At 41.4% G+C, this 18,316-nt stretch overlaps 1 protein-coding gene across 1 annotated transcript in view; it reads left to right on the forward strand.

The window, feature by feature from the left end:
• Nucleotides 1-17,610, forward strand: part of pik3cb (phosphatidylinositol-4,5-bisphosphate 3-kinase, catalytic subunit beta) — a 97,631-nt gene extending 80,021 nt beyond the window's left edge. Inside the window, exons 17-24 of the mRNA XM_034114513.1 lie at nucleotides 2,264-2,460; nucleotides 3,513-3,622; nucleotides 4,994-5,072; nucleotides 9,110-9,277; nucleotides 11,283-11,406; nucleotides 12,941-13,086; nucleotides 14,519-14,651; nucleotides 15,954-17,610. Coding sequence (XP_033970404.1) covers nucleotides 2,264-2,460; nucleotides 3,513-3,622; nucleotides 4,994-5,072; nucleotides 9,110-9,277; nucleotides 11,283-11,406; nucleotides 12,941-13,086; nucleotides 14,519-14,651; nucleotides 15,954-16,091 — 1,095 coding nt within the window. The 3' untranslated portion in view covers nucleotides 16,092-17,610. The remainder of the gene's footprint in view (nucleotides 1-2,263; nucleotides 2,461-3,512; nucleotides 3,623-4,993; nucleotides 5,073-9,109; nucleotides 9,278-11,282; nucleotides 11,407-12,940; nucleotides 13,087-14,518; nucleotides 14,652-15,953) is intronic.
• The last annotated feature ends 706 nt before the right edge of the window (nucleotides 17,611-18,316 follow it).

Raw genomic sequence — 18,316 nt, forward strand, 5'->3', positions numbered from 1 at the left:
GAAGAACATGCACACAGTTGGAGGAGGAATCATTACCAAGGTTTTGTCGGCTGGATTCAGTCGATGAAATATTGAAATTCACTGTTCACCATTCAAGTGGTTTTCTTACTACTGGTTTATTAAGAACTACAGTTCTCCATGATATTCAATGAAATGGTGACTTGTACATCAGCATGTAAACAAGGCATTGCACATACATTAAATACAATAGAAATAAAAAAGAATCAAAACTGTAGAAAATATCCATACATCTCTATAGCATATATTTATCAATTACTCAATGTTGGACATATACATTGACTTATATAATATTTAATAGTTAAAGGTGGGGTAGGTAAGTTTGAGAAACCGGCTCGAGATACACTTTTTGTTATATTCCATGGAATGCTCTTAACATCCCGATAGCAATGAATATCTGAAGTGCTTTGACAAAAAATCCATACAAAAATGTCATCTGTGGAAGCCGTAATACTGTAAAAAGCACGACCAATCATCTGAGCCGGCCCGGCTAAAGTAACTGGATGGCCTACCTGCCTGTCAGCCTTCCATCTGTGCACACATTTATCTCGTGCCCTCATTGGTCATGTGCATGTGTGTGTTGGAGGAGGGGCTCTGTAAGGAAGTAGCAGATTCCTTCCGGCTGTGTATTTTCAAATTCTAGCGCACTCGAGCTGGTTTCTCCAAAATTACCTACCCCACCTTTAAAGGGGACCTATCATGCAAAATGCACTTTTTGATGTCTTTGATACATAACTATGTGTCCCCGGTGTGTCAGGGAACTCACGCAGTGTCAGAAAATAAAACCCTCTCTCTTTTCCTCCATACCCACATCTCTAAAAACGGGGCTACAACGGAGCTGATCCAGATTTGCATCCGATATGACGTAATATCTGAAATGTGGACCCACGGCCCTATCAGAAACGTTGCTATCAGAAACAATGCCCGACTGTTTTGGACGTAATATGGTCGGTGCATGTTTACATTAGCATCGCTAACACTCAGAGCTAACCTGTACTGGAGAGCATGTGTGTGAAGAAGCAGGAAATAAAAAGGAACTCACCTTGTGGTATAACCGGCAAGAGAGAAAGCCTTTGAGCTCCATACTGTTTCAGAAATAATCCTTGATAATCCATGATATGGCGTTTCATCACGGCAGTATTTAGTTTAGACAGTAGCTGCCGGGTCCCGCATGAGCTCAGCCCCCTCCTTTTTTATTTGTATCAATTTGTTTGTATACCCCAAATCAGCACTTTTGAAACAGGAAGTGAAATAGAGGGATATGAGGCATGGCTAGAATGGGTGATCTGTTTGGTATTTTGAGCAAAACACTTCATAGACATGTTTTTTATATATTTGTATATATCTGAGACCTATGCTATTGCCTAAAAATAGCATGATAGGTGACCTTTAAAACATTTATTTTCTTGCTGTTATTTACCTTTTTATTTAAGTGTAATTTAAGTCGTTTTTTAGGCTCCTCTTTGGACACCTGGTGTAATTGTATATATTGGAGACAAGTGATGGTGGAAGTAGCGCACTAGTAGGCGTATCGTTTTCTTTACCAGTTTGAAACCATCATGCCATACAGTAGGAAAGGCACAGGGAACATATCGGACACTTTTGGATGATATTGAATAAACAAATACATGTACAAAACCACCATCTAGTCTAGACTTGTGTCCTTCCTTCGTACAATTCGCTATCTGGGGTCTCAGCGGCAGTTATACTTTTAAGTTAAAAAAAAATGTAAACATAGGATACTATCGACAATATACGTGTGCAAATAAATCTTTTTGTAAGTGCAATGTGAGAATATCCACGGTAAAAACACTATTACAAAAACCTATATAACACACTACAGGAAAGGGAAAAACCCCTAAAGCATAATAATCTTAAATAATGTCTGTGTGCTTTTTATTTAATAATTGAGTCTCCTCTTTGTACATTTCCTTTTATCTGCACCCTCCACTTAGCTGTAACGATGTAAATAATAATATTAATAATAAAGCTTTATTGATATCGCACTTTTCATACAACACATGCAGCTCAGAGTGCTTTACAAAATGACACATCACAAGTTAAAATCAAACAACCCCTCAGATTATTTGTTAAGCAAAATATGACATTGTATCAGGTTAATAGACTCAAGGAGGTCAAAGGTATGATCATAAATGTCCCCGCTGTGGGAGGATTTCTGACTCTGATGATTAAATGAAAAACAATGTTCCAACACTCACCACTTCTCTTGTTTTGTCTGCACCAGGTGGAGGCTCTGAGTAAACTGAAGTCCGTGAACGAGCTCATTAAACTGGGAACCCTCAAGAACGCTCGCAGTAAAACCAAGGAGGCCATGTTGACCAAAGAGGCCATGATGACCTGTCTGAGGCAGAGCGGATACTCGGAGACGCTGTCGGACCTCCACTCGCCTCTCAACCCAAACATCCTGCTGTCCGGCATCAAGTAAGACATCTATACTTGTTAGAAAAATATCACTCGTCCCCGGCTTGAGCTTCAATATCAGGATCCATGTATTTGTGATCCTCTCAAGAATGGAAGTAGTCATCACATACAGAGCATCAACTAGTTCCTGTATATCAGTATATACAAGAGAGGGAGTTACACAGTCACAAGATGGAGGAATTCTGACTTTTTCTCAAAATGTTGACTTTTTCCCAAAATGTTGACTTTTTCCCAAAATGTTGACTTTTTCCCAAAATGCTGACTTTTTCTCAAAATTCTGACTTTTTCCCAAAATTCTGACTTTTTCCCAAAATTCTGACTTTTTCCCAAAATTCTGACTTTTTCCGAAACATCTCAAAATTCTGACTTTTTCTCAAAATTCTGACTTTTTCCCAAAATATTGACTTTTTCCCAAAATGTTGACTTTGTCCCAAAATTCTGACTTTTTCCAAAAAATCACAAAATTCTGACTTTTTCTCCAAATTCTGACTTTTCCCCCAAATTCAGTTTTTTTCTCAAAAATCTGACTTTTTCTCAAATCTGACTTTTTCTCAAAATCTCAAAATTCTGACTTTCTCAAAATCTAGCTTCAATCTCAGGATCCATGTATTTCTGATCCTCTCCAGAATGGAAGTAGTCATCACATACAGAGCATCAACTAGTTCCTGAACAGTGTCCTTCACATGCTGATATCCAAGAGAGGGAGTTACACAGTCACAAGATGGAGGAATAGAAAGCAGTATTCAATGTTTACTTCAGATTAGCTCCACGTCAGAAATGATCATGCTTGTCATATGTCTATCTCCATAGAGGCTGAATCATCATGTTAATCACATAGCTATCATATGCCTCAAACAGTCCTGATGCTCTTCTAGGTAATCAGACATCCTGTCATGTACACAGCTACAGTTGGGATACCTTTGTTATCATGTGACTCTGATATTGGAAGAGGACATTCAGTATTTTCCCAACAGTATTCTTAGCAGAGATCTGTTTCTACCTATTTTACAAGATGCCTTACACTCTCTTTGTGTCTTCTTCTTCATCATCAGTGTGGAGAGGTGTCGCTACATGGACTCTAAGATGAAGCCCCTCTGGATTGTTTACAACAACAAGCTGATGGGGGGAGACACGCTGGGGATCATCTTCAAGAACGGAGACGGTGAGAGGGATTTAAAGACGGGGAAGGAGGGTGTGAAAGAGAAAAGAGGTGGGAGATGGGAGGAAGTGGAGGGGTAAAAATACTGCAGACTCATGAGGATTTAAGGCTCATTGAAGGCTTTATTAACAACACGGCTTCAGCGTAGGCAATGAAAATCACCAACACTGCAACAAACAATATACTTAAGACATGAAGAAATAAGTATTCAGAGTCAGGAATCCTTGAAATGGGGGAACATTTACGGCATTACAGCAGCAGAGATACAGTGCAGGAAGAAGCCTATGTCTAGACTTCTATATTAGATAAGAGGAGAGCACATGTTATTAACAAATACATATAGATAGAAACCAGTGGCGAACCGTCAGGGCCTTCAAAGTATTCAGAGAATACCCTGGAACACTCAGATAAAACAAACACAGTGTTACGTTGATTTGTTTGTCCTTCTCGGACCATGCACTACGCATTTCAGTGGTTTTGTGTTAGAAAAGAAAAGCAACCAATGAGATATTTTTCTGGGTCTCTGGGTAGAATATCCTTCAACCAAGGTATTCTATATCCTTGATAGAATGCCCTGGCCGTTGCACTGAATGAGAGCGTACCTTTGGACTGACAGTTTGATCAACCAATCATATATTGATTTGTAGCCAATGGGCGTATTCTTTCAGAGTTCCCCTCGGTTCCAGGGTATTCTAGAAGGCCCGGTAGTTCACTGGCTCGAGACAGAGGATCTAGATGAATGCCGTTTTATTGTTTTTAACGTTGAAATGGCAAGTGCAACAGGTGAAGATGATTGTTGCGAGTACCCTTTTCAAGACGACAATTCAGTGAAAAGACGGACATTATAACGGCGGAGGGGCGCGGCGGCGGGTGTGTGTGTGTGTCTACAGAAGGTCCAGTTGTGATAGACACGGTTCGCCACTGATAGAAACAAATATGGACACCATGGTGAGAAGTAGCAGTATCCTAAGAGTATTGAAGAAGCCCGTTACACTAACAGATTGTAAATATATCGACTGTAAAGTAAGAAATATTGTTAATTGCCCTTTTGTTTTTGTGTGTGTTCTTGGAAACTAGTTGTGTTTATAGCACGTATTTGTGTGGGGCCGTGTTGGTTATACAGTCTGGTAAAAATAAGTGATACAACGGTGCAAATGAAATGCTGAAATAGGTCAACTTTGTCCAGGTAAAATAGAATAATAGGATGTAATATTAGATACTGTATTGATATGTAAATATGTGGATGAACAGTGTATTAAAAACATTTGAGCGGTGAGATTCAAATCACTCTGTCTTTAAAATAACCTCAACGTTTCCTTTCAAAACATTTTCATTTTATAGTGAAATTAAGAGCATTTTTCCCTGTGTTTTTAGACCTGAGGCAAGACATGCTGACTCTGCAGATTCTGAGGTTAATGGATCTGCTGTGGAAGGAAGCTAATCTGGATTTAAGGTGAGTTGTTTCTGGGGTTTTTTAAAGCTTAATGTGCACCATATCATTCATCAGAATCAGAAAACCTTTATTAGTACCACAACGGGGCAAATAAAGGATTTATAATTCTTAATTTCCATTGCTTGACAAACGCCAGTCCTACAATTGATGCTGATTTTAGTTTGGAGGGGGGTGAAGCTGGAAACAGATGAACTTTGTGGAGAATTTAGGCGGTCATCACACTGCGGCAGAGGCGCGGGAAGGTATTTTGAGTGGGGGTGCTGAGGTGCTGTCCGATGTGTTAATTACACACGGGGGGGGGGGGGGGGGGTGACGTTGACATACACCGAGCAAAACCACACACACACACAGTGCATTACAATGGACTCCAGTGCACGCTATTACGGGCACTATAGACCACGCACACTAGCGCGAGCACACACACACACTATAGAGAGGCGAAGTCCCTCCCTTTCCGGGGGACCTCCATCGGACCTTATTTCGATCCCGTTTGAATTGTGCCACGAATTACACACATGATGTTTGTCAATTTAAAAGATAATTTTGCAAGTCAAAAAAATAAAACTGTGAAGTAACACTTTCTTTTATGTGAAACCGCTCAATGAACTACATCTCCCGTCTCGCACCACACACCAAGACGGCCGTCACGTTGGCACATTTCACTTCTTTCTTTCAGAATGAGGCGGAAAGTATTAAAAGAGGTGAAAATCACTCCAAGTCTGGGCATGTTGAGAGCTGTACATACACACAAGGGGAGTGAGTCGGTTCATAAGAGCCAGCATGCGGGACCGGGATTCTGGGATTTGTAGTCTTTCTAGTTGCGTATTTTTCATAGTCTTATATTTCAACAGTTTTAAGACAAACTGTGACTTTTTTGACATGGAAAATTGTTTTTAAGATTGACAAACATCATATGTGTAATTCGTGGCACAATTCAAACGGGATGGAAAGATAATCTTTCTCTCCCCATTGACTTCAATACATACTTTTTCCGAAATAAGGTCCCATGATGGGCGGGACTTCGCCTCTCTATTAAGATGTAACAATGTGGAATTTACATTAATTGAAGTTGGCTATCAAGGCATTGCTAATTCCTGGCTACATATTACACAAATTCTGCGTATTAATTCCCTGCATCTTCTATTTCAATCTTTTTAGCGTTTTTAGTGAGAAAGAATTCCGAGATACGTGTTCGCGCCATGTCAGTTACTCGTCGCTTGTGTTGTGCGTCACGTTAAAAGTAGCCGACTAAAAACTAACAAAACACTTTTTTTCCACATCATTAAATAGTTTAAAATTATCATTTGAATAATAATATATAATATAAAATATATCTCAGGCACAATGAAATGAAATAAAAAAATATATATAAAAAAATAAAATGTGCAGACAGAGGAGCTCCGCCTGCCTGCCGCTAGGGGGTGCTGCAGCGCCCTCAGCACCCCCCTTCCCGCCCCCTGCACTGCGGGGTCTAGTTAAACATTCCTACTGCTCACCTCCATGGGAAGAGGGCTGAAAACTACTTTGGTAAAACAAATCGGAAATCCTTTAGTAGCCTCGAAGCGGGAAATGTACAGCGTTGCAGCAAAAGTGACAGTCAGATAAAAGGCAATACAAAATAAAAAGCTAAGATAAAGACAAATAACATCCACAGTTTTGAAAAAGCAGCATTTCAAGTGAACATATAAAGGTGAGATTGTGTATAATGTATAATAGTTAGAGTAAAAGAAGGTAACAGCTTGATTCGATTAAATATACTTTAATGATTTACTTTTTTTTTTCGAGGGAAGAAAGGCCTAGGTATAAAAGTCACGGCTCGCCACTGCTATAGAGTATATACGTATAATACACAATATACAGAATGAGTGAGAATACACTGGTATGGACCACCCTATACTGAAAATATATAATTTTATTACATGGTTTCGTTGAATACTCGATTCTGATTGGTCAATTCAGAACACGTGACACGTTGTTAATCCAGAACAGACAGACCGTTGTCAAGGACTTATTGACCGTTGTTAAGGACGCTCACATCTGCACAAAGAAGTCCGTTTGATTTAACTGGCTGAAAAGGGTGTGTGTGTGTGTGTGTGTGTGTGTGTGTGTGTGTGTGTGTGTGTGTGTGTGTGTGTGTGTGTGTGTGTGTGTGTGTGTGTGTGTGTGTGTGTGTGTGTGTGTGTGTGTGTGTGTTGTGTGTGTGTGTGTGTGTGTGTGTGTGTGATGTGTGTGTGTGTGTGTGTGTGTGTGTGTGTGTGTGTGTGTGTGTGTGTGTGTGTGTGTGTGTGTGTGTGTGTGTGTGTGTGTGTGTGTGTGTGTGTGTGTGTGTGTAGTGTGTGTGTGTGTGTGTGTGTGTGTGTGCTGTGTGTGTGTGTGTGTGTGTGTGTGTGTGTGTGTGTGTGTGTGTGTGTGTGTGTGTGTGTGTGTGTGTGTGTGTGTGTGTGTGTGTCCTGTAGGGAAGGGGAAGCTCTGGTGGGGGGAGACACTAAATGACCCCATGCTAGTTTGACCTGCGACCCTTTTACACTCCAGACAACTACACACACAATATCTACTCGACATCCTAATCAAACACACACTCTGGCACTTTCTCCCCTCGTCATAAACATCTGGAGCTCAGTGGGGGGGGGGGGGATGTTTTGACAGTTGAGCTTCAGATTTCAGGGACATGGGTTCAGAGGTCGAACACAGTGATGGGACATTGCGGATGAAGGGAGGGACAACGTATTAAAAACACTATGACACCGTGGATGCTTTTTTATGTCACGGCCCATAGCTTTGTCATCTGCAGTACTTTGGCAGGTACTTGTACACACATTAACATGTTGATGTCATCCTTCATCAAATTTCTTTATTTAACACTCATTAAGTAAGATATGGCATTTTGTCTCGGTTAATCTAACTGCAATTAAATGAAATCTACAAATGAAGCCTACTTTAAGCATCAGCTGTTTGATAAATTAGACTTAAAGGCACTGTGTCAGTAAAGTCTAATTAAAAATGTAGGTATTTGTCACATAATTCTGCATCCTGCTAAATGAGGAAATACTGCCATCTTGTGTAAGGAAAGAAAAACAAAAAATACGTCATCATCAGCTGATTAACATGCCATTAATTAATCACCAGTTCAGGCAGTCAACTCGAGCACCAATGATACATTAACACGTGACGCACCTCGTCCCTCTTACAACCAACCAAACACATTCTCCTAAACATGCCGCTCTATTTAAGCTGCCAGGTCTTCCTGCCTCTGCCTCGCTATGCTGCTGCCACTGCTGTGTTCACGTTGCTATTGCTATGTTCATGTTCCTGCTGATGTGTTTCATGTTGCTGCTGCTGCTGTGTTCACGTTGCTGCTGCTACTTGCCTGCCCCACCACCACCCCAGCTCCACCCCAGCTCCACCCCAGCTCCCACCCCAGCTTCCACCCCAGCTTCCACCCCAGCTTCCACCCCAGCTTCCACCCCAGCTTCCACCCCAGCTTCCACCCCAGCTTCCACCCCAGCTTCCACCTGTAGGCTCGGGGGGATAGTTATCTAATCATCACTCAATGTGCTTTGTAAATCTGTGGAGTGATGAGGCCCGAGCCTAGACGCCAAACTCAAACTATATGCTGCTTCTAATAAACATATTAAGAGTTGTCTGACTGAATTATATTCCTTACCAGTGAACTGCAAACTGTAGAATGAATGAATGAACAACCACAGCTTAATATCCTGTTATTATGAATACATAAGTCTGAGTTGAAGCAGTACTGTGAGAGATGATCCGGAGCTACCCAAGTGTTTGAGGTTATTCCTGCAGAAGGAGGTTTTACCAGTTATTAAACGGTTTAATTACTTTTTCCTCCAGCGTAGCAAATGGGTGTGTACGATAAAGAGATGAAAGATTGTAAAGGTTTTTGTGTTAGCTGAAGATCAGATCACATTTTAACCTCAATTCATGCAGAAAACAAGTGTTCACAGACTGTTTCTCACCACGTTATGTTCACATAGTTGCTGTTTGTATCTTAAAGTCTCTTCCTCTTCCCATTACAGGATCGTTCCGTACGGCTGTCTGGCGACGGGGGATCGTTCCGGGCTGATCGAGGTGGTCTCGTCTGCCGACACCATCGCTAACATCCAGCTGACGAGCAGCAACGTGGCCGCGGCCGCCGCCTTCAACAAGGACGCTCTGCTCAACTGGCTGAAAGAGAGGAACACTGGGTAAGACAAAAGTCAACTTTATTGTCAATCTTCCAGTTTGTGTGTACAGTCAGAGAGATCGAAATACCATTTCCCACAATCCCGAATACAAAAACAAATATATATAAAAATATGTATGCAAATATGTATATCCTATATATGTGACCCGCTCTATCGAAATCAGTCGGAAGTCGCAACGGCTCATTTCAAAATAAACGTGGATTTGCGTAAAAAACTAGTTTTTCGGGGTTCGGGTGTTTTGTTTGATTTTAAATAACCAAAGTCTTGGCTTTCAGAATATGAAACTTTTATTTCCAAAATTACACGATAAATACATGTTTGAAGCTTGTGAAGGGAAGATGACGGCTCTCACTCGCCACTCTGCTGTTCCGCAGCGCCGCTCCCCCTCCCTCCGGCTGACATTATGAATGTAAGGCGTATAGTAATCATAGATAACACAGCAGGGTCCGTGACAGTTTGTTTTCATCTGATTTCAATTAAACAAAGTCTTGGCTTTCAGAATATTAAACTTGTTTCGGCAAATTCAGATGATAAATACAACTTTGAAGCTTGTGACGGCATATTTACAAGCGGAGAACGGAGTAACTTGACGTCACAGCAGGCATAACAACAGCCGGTGTTTCTCGTGAGGGTTTTCCCCGGGAAACAAACACAATACACACAAATGCAAAATGACACAAACACACACACGTATACACACACACACACACACTCGCGAGCTTCCCCCAGACCAGTAATCCAAACGAAAATATTTTCCCTCCGTACTACTTTGATCATTTGCTAATAATCAATCAGATCGATGGATTCCAGAGAAGAGGAAACTTTGAAGGCCTTTTTCTCAAAAATGATGACTCGGTGACAGTCGTTATATAATGTGACATATTTTGCTTAATATTTGGAGTACAAAAACAATCCTGATATCATTAGAAAGCTAGGAATCTGCTCTTTCCAACAGTGTATACAACTCAAAATGTGTCTTCGGGGCAATGCGACTGATTTCGATAGAGCAGGTCATATATACACAATGAAAGACACATTTATACATATGCACACATTAAGACCTAAATAAAAGCACAACAATCAATATACACAAAATAACAGTCACTTCAATATCTTTGAGAATGTACATTAGTGCAAGACTGTCCATAGCAGCGTTAAAAAAAGTTTGCTAAGATGCTGCATGCTGGGTAAAGACGGGATATTGTATTAATTTCCAGGTTCATATTTCATTTGATCTTATCTACATCATCTCACTGTTTCCAATTGTTTTAAAACATAGAGAAATACAGAATGTTTATATCAAGGTAACGGTCCATTCCCTGTTATTTGGATGTGTCAGCGATGTGGTTGTCTGCGAGAAGATGTAATAAATGGACTTTCTGTCAGGTTTTAGGCCACATATTCAGGGCTTCAAATGTATTCAAATTAATGAAAATTCTTCATCCGATGTCTGGATTGAAAGATATCAGGGAAACCAGCTGTAGAAAAGTTTCAGACAACTTCAGAGAAACACAGTTTTTAATGTATAACGTATTTTATTGGTGTTTTTTACCGGTGTTATCACAGGTTTATCAAATCAAACTTTATTTAAACAGCACTCTTCGTACACAAACGGTAAAACAAAGTGCAACACAAACCAAAAACAGGAAATACAAAAAATTCTACCCCCTCCCCTTCCCTGGTAATAAAGGGTTAGTAACACATCATTTTGTGATTCAAACCAACCGAGAACCAAAAACACAGGATTGAATAACACAAATAAAATAATAATATATACAATTCTTTTTAAAGCCACATTTTAAAGCTGAAACCGCTGTGTTTGATGTTTGCTTGCTAAGAGAAAATAGTTTAGTTTATAGTATTGTCATAAAAAACAGTAAATGGGGCAGCTTTAGCAAACATGGCTAATTTCTAGCTGTCCCCGGCCAGATGATAACAGACACCTTTTTAATAGCATGTGTTGCTTAAGCCCTTAAACGTGTCCTGTGTGTGTTTGTGTTCCCAGTGACGCTCTGGAGCGAGCCATCGAGGAGTTCACGCTGTCGTGTGCGGGCTACTGTGTAGCCACGTACGTGCTCGGCATCGGGGACCGCCACAGCGACAACATCATGGTCCGCAGCACCGGACAGGTGGGATTTCATCTAATTAATCGCATTTCTCCGTCTGAACGTGGTGCACTTTTGCAAGATGTTTAGACAAATTGCCCGTGTTACCGCCCTTACATGCTAAACTCTTATTGCACTTTTGGCAACGAGCATTGTCCACATCGAGACGGGTAAAGTTGAACCACACCTCGGAGCGCTTTCTCTCCGCCATCTCCGCCGTGTGTGTGTGTCGCATGCATGTAGCAGCGGTACCACGGTCTTTAATAATTCAGCCCCGGGGCCCGTTTAATACCGGGGCTCGGTACCCATCCCTAACCAGGATAGGTCTCATTGAGATTAAACATCTCTTTTTCAAGAGAGTCCTGGCCCAAGATAGTCAGCAACACAGTTACAGACAGTTTTTCTTTTCATGCCTTTTCGACCTGCTATGCCACTTTTCCTGTAACAATGTAAGTGTCCCCGGTGTGGGACTGATAAAGGATTTCTGATTCAGATTTGTCATTTTTATATGTGAAGAAAAACATGATATTATAAAAAAGCTGCCCAAAAAAGTATCAAACTATTAAATTGAAATTGAATACAAATTCTTATGAATACAAATATTTTTAAAAGAGGATTTTAATAAAAAATAAAAGTGTATACTGTATAAAACAAAATATTAAGAACATGTGTTCATTCAAAATATTAATTTAAAAAAACGTCCGAAAATACAATTACATTGAAAATGAATAAAAAATCGTATGAATAATATAATTTAAATAAGAAAATAAAAACTAACAGATCTAATGTCTGACACCTTGATCCTTTACAGTAAATGTGTCACCAATGGCTACAGCTCTTAGCCAGCTTTTCAACTTTGATGATATTTTATAACCAGCATTAAACTGATTTAAAGTGGACCTATCATGCTATATTATAATAATATAGTGTAGGACCATACCTATATAAGGCATATTTATACTTTTTTTTTTTTCAAAATACCAAACAGATCATGCATTTTAGCCATGCCTCATTTTGCTCAATTTGCACTTTTTTAGCTCTGTTTTTGCAAGGGCAGATTCTGTGAGAACAGCACTATCTACAGGCCTGGCATATGTACTACAGCGTCTCCAGCGCTTTCGAACGGCAATGCCGTGGCTGTCTCCTCCTGATTGGTGGAGTTGGCCCAATAGCCGTAGCACCACTGTCCTGACGTCAGGACAGTGTTCAAATCTGGATCAGTTTTTATCAGATCCGTTGCAGCCCCTTTTTTAGAGATTTGGGTATGGAGGAAAATAGAGAGGGTTGTGTTTTCTGACACTTGGTGAGTTCCCTGGAACACCGGGGACACATATTCATGTATAAAAGACGTACAAAAGTGCATTTTGCATGATAGGTCCCCTTTAAGTCAACAGCTGTTAACAGATAAAGCTCAGGGTCCAAATTTAGATCTACGATTTTACATTTAACACTCAGCATGCTTTTAGTTACTGTGTCCGTCTCGTTGGCCAGATATTGTGTGAATGATATTGTTTCTTCTCGTTCCTCGATGCTCACCGACTGCTCTGTTGTCCCTCAGCTCTTCCACATAGACTTCGGACACATCCTCGGAAACTTCAAATCTAAATTCGGCATCAAGAGGGAGCGAGTGCCGTTCATCCTCACACACGACTTCATCCACGTCATCCAGCAGGGGAAGACGGGCTACACGGAGAAGTTCGCCAGGTTCGTTCCTTCAAGTTCATCCTGTTAGTTCAGCCTCTGCTTCAATTCATACACTGTTTATACATTAAACTACCAAATACCAAAAGTTTGACGGTAAAAGAGTTTATTTGCAGCAACATTTTGAAATATATTTGTTCCCGTCTGATTGTTGTTGTGGATTAAAAGAAGATGATTATGATCTGATGGTGAACTGTGGGAGGATTTAAATGCTGTCAGAGTATCAGGGTTGTATCAGGTCATGGAGGACATTAGAGTCCAGGGCTGCATCTCAGGTCGGTTATTTTCATTTCCTCGCTCCTCGGTATCACCGGAAGTTGATTTGTCTGCGCCATCTTGAGTAGCGTCCCATGGCGCTTATTTCTGCCAGAGGAGCGAGGACCGAGGAGCGAGGAACTACCAGACCATCCTCCGGTGAAATCCTCAGACACTCGCCCCGCCCCCTTACTGTGTATCGCTCACTGATTGGACGATGCAGCGCATGCACTGATCTGATGCTTCTTGACATGAGAGCAGTTTCCCAGCGGAGTGAAGAAAACACATGAAACTCACGGGACTCACTCCTCAGTTTATACTGTGTTTAGTTTCAATTAATTTATAATTTAGTTACAAATATGTGATATATCTGAAACAACAAAGTGGTCAAAAATCATTTCATTCATTTATTGGAAACATTTTCATGATCGTTTTTTTCGTTTATACATTTTAAGAATGGCGTTTATTTTTTTTGAGAATGAGTTCTTATTTTATTTAATGTATTTGGGTCTACAACAGATGATCCAAATGTTTGTGTCAGTAAATGTGTACTAACAGAGGCGGGGGTGTTTGTGAAAACAACGGGGACAGAGCTGCTGTCAGACATCAGCTGTGCGTCGTCATCACAAACGGGCGTCCCTTCACGTGACGCTCCGGAGGAAAGGACGTCCCATTGCTCTTAAAACTCATTTCCCTGCTTCTCGTGGTTTCCTTGCGTCTCTCCATGCTTCCCTGGTGGGAGGGACTAAACGCAGGGAAACTACGCAAGTGAGGGACGCAAGGATTCCATTTAACCGACCTGAGATGCAGCCAATGTAAGGTCATTGAGGGTATCACCCACCCCCCAACAGATTGCATAGGTGTTGTTGTGCAGTATCGTGTCCCGCCAGCAGGTGGCAGCAAAGGCTCAGGCACTGATGAAGGTCTTCTGAGGAGAAAAGTACTATATTTCTGTCTTGGCTTACAAATACTGCATAGAGAACACGTATCCTAACGTATTCTGTATATTTGATATTGTGTATTCAACCAGCCTGAAACCGGCCCTAATTAGGCTTTATTAGAAGGTGTTATTAAATAGTCTTTATGTTATCATCTCGCCATTATTTTGAATTTAGTCATTGTTGTCACTGTACTGTGTGTGTCAGAGATAATAAACTGTGTGTGTGTGTTGCTCCCATAGTTTCCGTAAGTACTGTGAGGAAGCCTATCTGGTGTTGAGGAAGAACGGGAACCTCTTCATCACTTTGTTCGCCCTGATGCTGACCGCCGGGCTGCCCGAGCTCACCTCCGTCAAAGACATCCAGTACTTAAAGGTACACACACACACACACACACACACACACACACACACACACACACACACACACACACACACACACACACACACACACACACACACAATCACACACACACAATCACACACACACAATCACACACACACACACACAATCGTATCAGAGGTCGGTCTTCTTCTGTTTGTATATTTTGTACATCTCATTCAGGAAATACTGAATGTGTGGGTGAATAATCAAACACTGTAGTTATAAATACCCCTTACTCAGGATATAAAACCTCATGTGAGATTACATACCAGGGAAGATTACGAACATAACTGCAAGCCAAGCAGAAAATAGTTGTAACCCTTTTCTCTTGTGGGTGCAAAAACTATAAAGTGAGCGTTCTGAGCTCCAGCTGTTTGCAGGAGGGTGATATTGGTCATCTAAACCTGTAACGTGTCAGTGGGTTAACCGACGAGTCACAGATCTCAAGGACGTCACTGGCTGACAATTATACAAGCCTCGATACGCGCTTCACCTCGAAGCCTCGTCACTGCATATAAACTGACTCTTCAGCGCAGGAGGAGATACTTGTGCTCAGCATTTACACTTGATAATACAAAAAATAATAATGATATGCATAAGAATTGGGGACTTTTTTTGTGAGGGAAAAAAACACAAAAGACATGTTTTATTATTCAAAGCTTAGTATTTGTCATAGATCATCAAACTTTATAAACATTTACTAAATTAATACGGTAACTTTGCCAATTTTTAACCCATCCGGTAATTCACCATCAAGCAGCGACATACAGTGATGCACCTGTTAAAATGATGGCAGATGCTATTTGCATTTCCCGGGTGTCTGTAGCTAACAATGCTATAAATGATTGATTGAATACAACTTAAAGTGAAGGCAAGAAACGATGTGGAAATAATTTGATAGAACTATATTATCAATATGAGAGTGGTTATCTGGAAATGTTACTTTTTTAAAGATTTGTTTGGGTACCGAAGCCTCTATTGTAGAGACGGAGTTGAAACAGGGAGACGGAGGCGATGACAAGCGGCAAATGGCCAGATTTGAGCCCTGGTCGTCCGTTGGAGAAGATCTGTAGGGCTTGGCTTAGGAACAAAATGGTCACTTGTCCCCGTACGAGTCCCAGTATGGACCAAAATAAATAAACCAAAAGACACGACAGCCCCTCACTCTGACGCCTTAATATAAAATGCATGTTATTGCTCCTGTTTGATGCATGTGTGTATTTGTAATGTTTGTAAAACTGAATTTCCCCCTGTGAGTTTAATAAATCCTTCCTCTTTCTTCTCCCCCCTCAGGACTCTCTGGCTCTGGGGAAAACAGACGACGATGCGCTGAAGCAGTTCCGGCAGAAGTTCGACGAGGCTCTGAGAGAGAGCTGGACCACCAAAGTGAACTGGATGGCCCACAACGTGGCCAAAGACAACCGCTCCTAGAGAGAGGAGTCCCTCACAGGTCAGGGGTCTGGGGTCAGGGGGAAAGGAGTGTACGGGAGGGGAAAGGTGCGCCAAGGAGACGAGGTGAAAGCCATCCTGATTGGAAGAAGGGAATCCAGCAGAGTATCTGAAACATGAGCAACCCCCTCCTCAATATACTGTACAGCTTCCCTTTCTGTCTGTATCACTCTGGCTCGGTGCCTCCTGAACATAAAATCCAAAGTCATGGTCTGGAGACATTTCTGTGGAGTCATGGTGGGTGTAGTCGTTGCGAGTTTTGCACAGCAGCAGCGGATGGAGCTCACAGCCAAAGGAAGGGAAGTGAAGCGCCCACACTAAAGAATAAACTGTCCCTAAGGAGCGCGTTCACGACGGAGAGCAGGAGGATTCCTCTCAGACGGACTTTTAATCTCCGCTTGTACGGACTCTGCAGGGGGCGCTCGGTTTGACCGCGCCCCAGAACTGCTTTACGTACGGCGGAGATGGGTGTCAAGAGGACAGAATCGGAAAAGACACAAACGTCTGACCCACAAAACAAAACAATGTGCACAAACGGCCACAGGAAGTGCATCTTAACACTCACTCCCGCTGCCTCAAAGTGTGCCTCAAAAACTGCGGGAAGATTGTATTTTTTATGAGTTTTCTTTTTTCTTTTTTTTTGCCATTTTAAGAATTTATCAAGAGACGTCTATGTGCCAGACTACTTTAGCAGTCCACAGAGAGAAACTTGTTTTAGGGAAATAAGGATGAGAGAGAATAAAGTGGGTCCACTGTCAGATATATGTTGGACCATTGAAACACTGGAATATTTTCAGAAAGACTGAAAGCAGAATTCTCTTTTAGTGAACTAAACACTTTATTTTTTCAGACGCTTTTATTTTGAAACGACAATTATTTCACACTTTGCAAATCAAGAACATCACTAGCCAACTTGTCCTAAAGTCTAAAAGGAGGTCAAGTCTTTTAAAGCGCCCCCCCCCCCCCCCCCCCCCCCCCCCCTCCTTTAGACTCTTAACTTTTAACATGTTCGGACCAAAAGAAAGCGCAATGTTCCGTCATTTCTTTGTTCATATTGTGTTTTTAATGATCTGTGTCTGAATTGAATGTGAAAACATGTGCCGCTCTCTTTTTAAATGTTTTACATTTGTTTTTATACGAGCAGGTGTGGGCGGAGTCTATGGTGTGGGCGGGGTTTCTCAGTAGGGACATTACACTGCGATGCAAAGCTACTTCCTCGTCTCCACATACGGTGCTCCTCAGCATCTGCGCCTGTGTTTGATTTTTGTGCAATATCCGAGTAAATGAACCATATCTTATTATATTAAAAACCTTGGGCTCAGGCCTAAGCCTATAATGGTTTCTCTCTATTGGTTTATGTGTGATGCAGCTGTACTTCACACCACTGGCCTTCAAAAAGTCTCAGACACTGGATATTGTCAAATGTACAGGCTTTCATTGTTTTGCTGGTTTTTGTTTTCATAGGAGTTTTATTAAAGTTATTTTCCACCGTGCTGCAAAACCGCCTCTGGTCCGTTTCCTTCCTACGTATTTGTTGTGAGTTTGTTCAAAGTCAGGGCAGAAACATGGCTGTCCTCCTCTCTTTTCTGTATTGTGTTATATGTTTGAGTGCATGTAAATGGTCTGCAAAGGTTACAATCCTAAAGAACTCTCCAGAGGGAGTTTCTCTCCCACACTCTGCCTGAGACTCCTTTGTTTACTTCCGGAACATAGTGCTTCTATTGGCTAGCGCTCCAACACATTGTACGTGATAGGTTAAGGGGTGGGACATCTCTAAGCGGTTGACCAATCACAACAGAGCCAGCCAGCTAACCAATCAGAGCAGACTGAGCTCTGGTTTCAGACAGAGGGTGAAAAGAGGTGCTGCAGCACAGGCAGTATGAGAGAAATAAAGAGCTTTTTGAACATTAAAGCATGGAGACATGTCACAGGAGAGACACTACATACTGATATGAACCTGAACATCAGCAGGAGAGGACTCTTTAAAGTAGAGACACTACATACTGATATGAACCTGAACATCAGCAGGAGAGGACTCTTTAAAGTAGAGACACTACATACTGATATGAACCTGAACATCAGCAGGAGAGGACTCTTTAAAGTAGAGACACTACATACTGATATACACCTGAACATCAGCAGGAGAGGACTCTTTAAAGTAGAGACACTACATACTGATATACACCTGAACATCAGCAGGAGAGGAC

The sequence above is a fragment of the Trematomus bernacchii genome, unplaced genomic scaffold (assembly GCF_902827165.1).
Source record: "Trematomus bernacchii unplaced genomic scaffold, fTreBer1.1, whole genome shotgun sequence".
Classification (NCBI taxonomy): domain Eukaryota; kingdom Metazoa; phylum Chordata; class Actinopteri; order Perciformes; family Nototheniidae; genus Trematomus; species Trematomus bernacchii.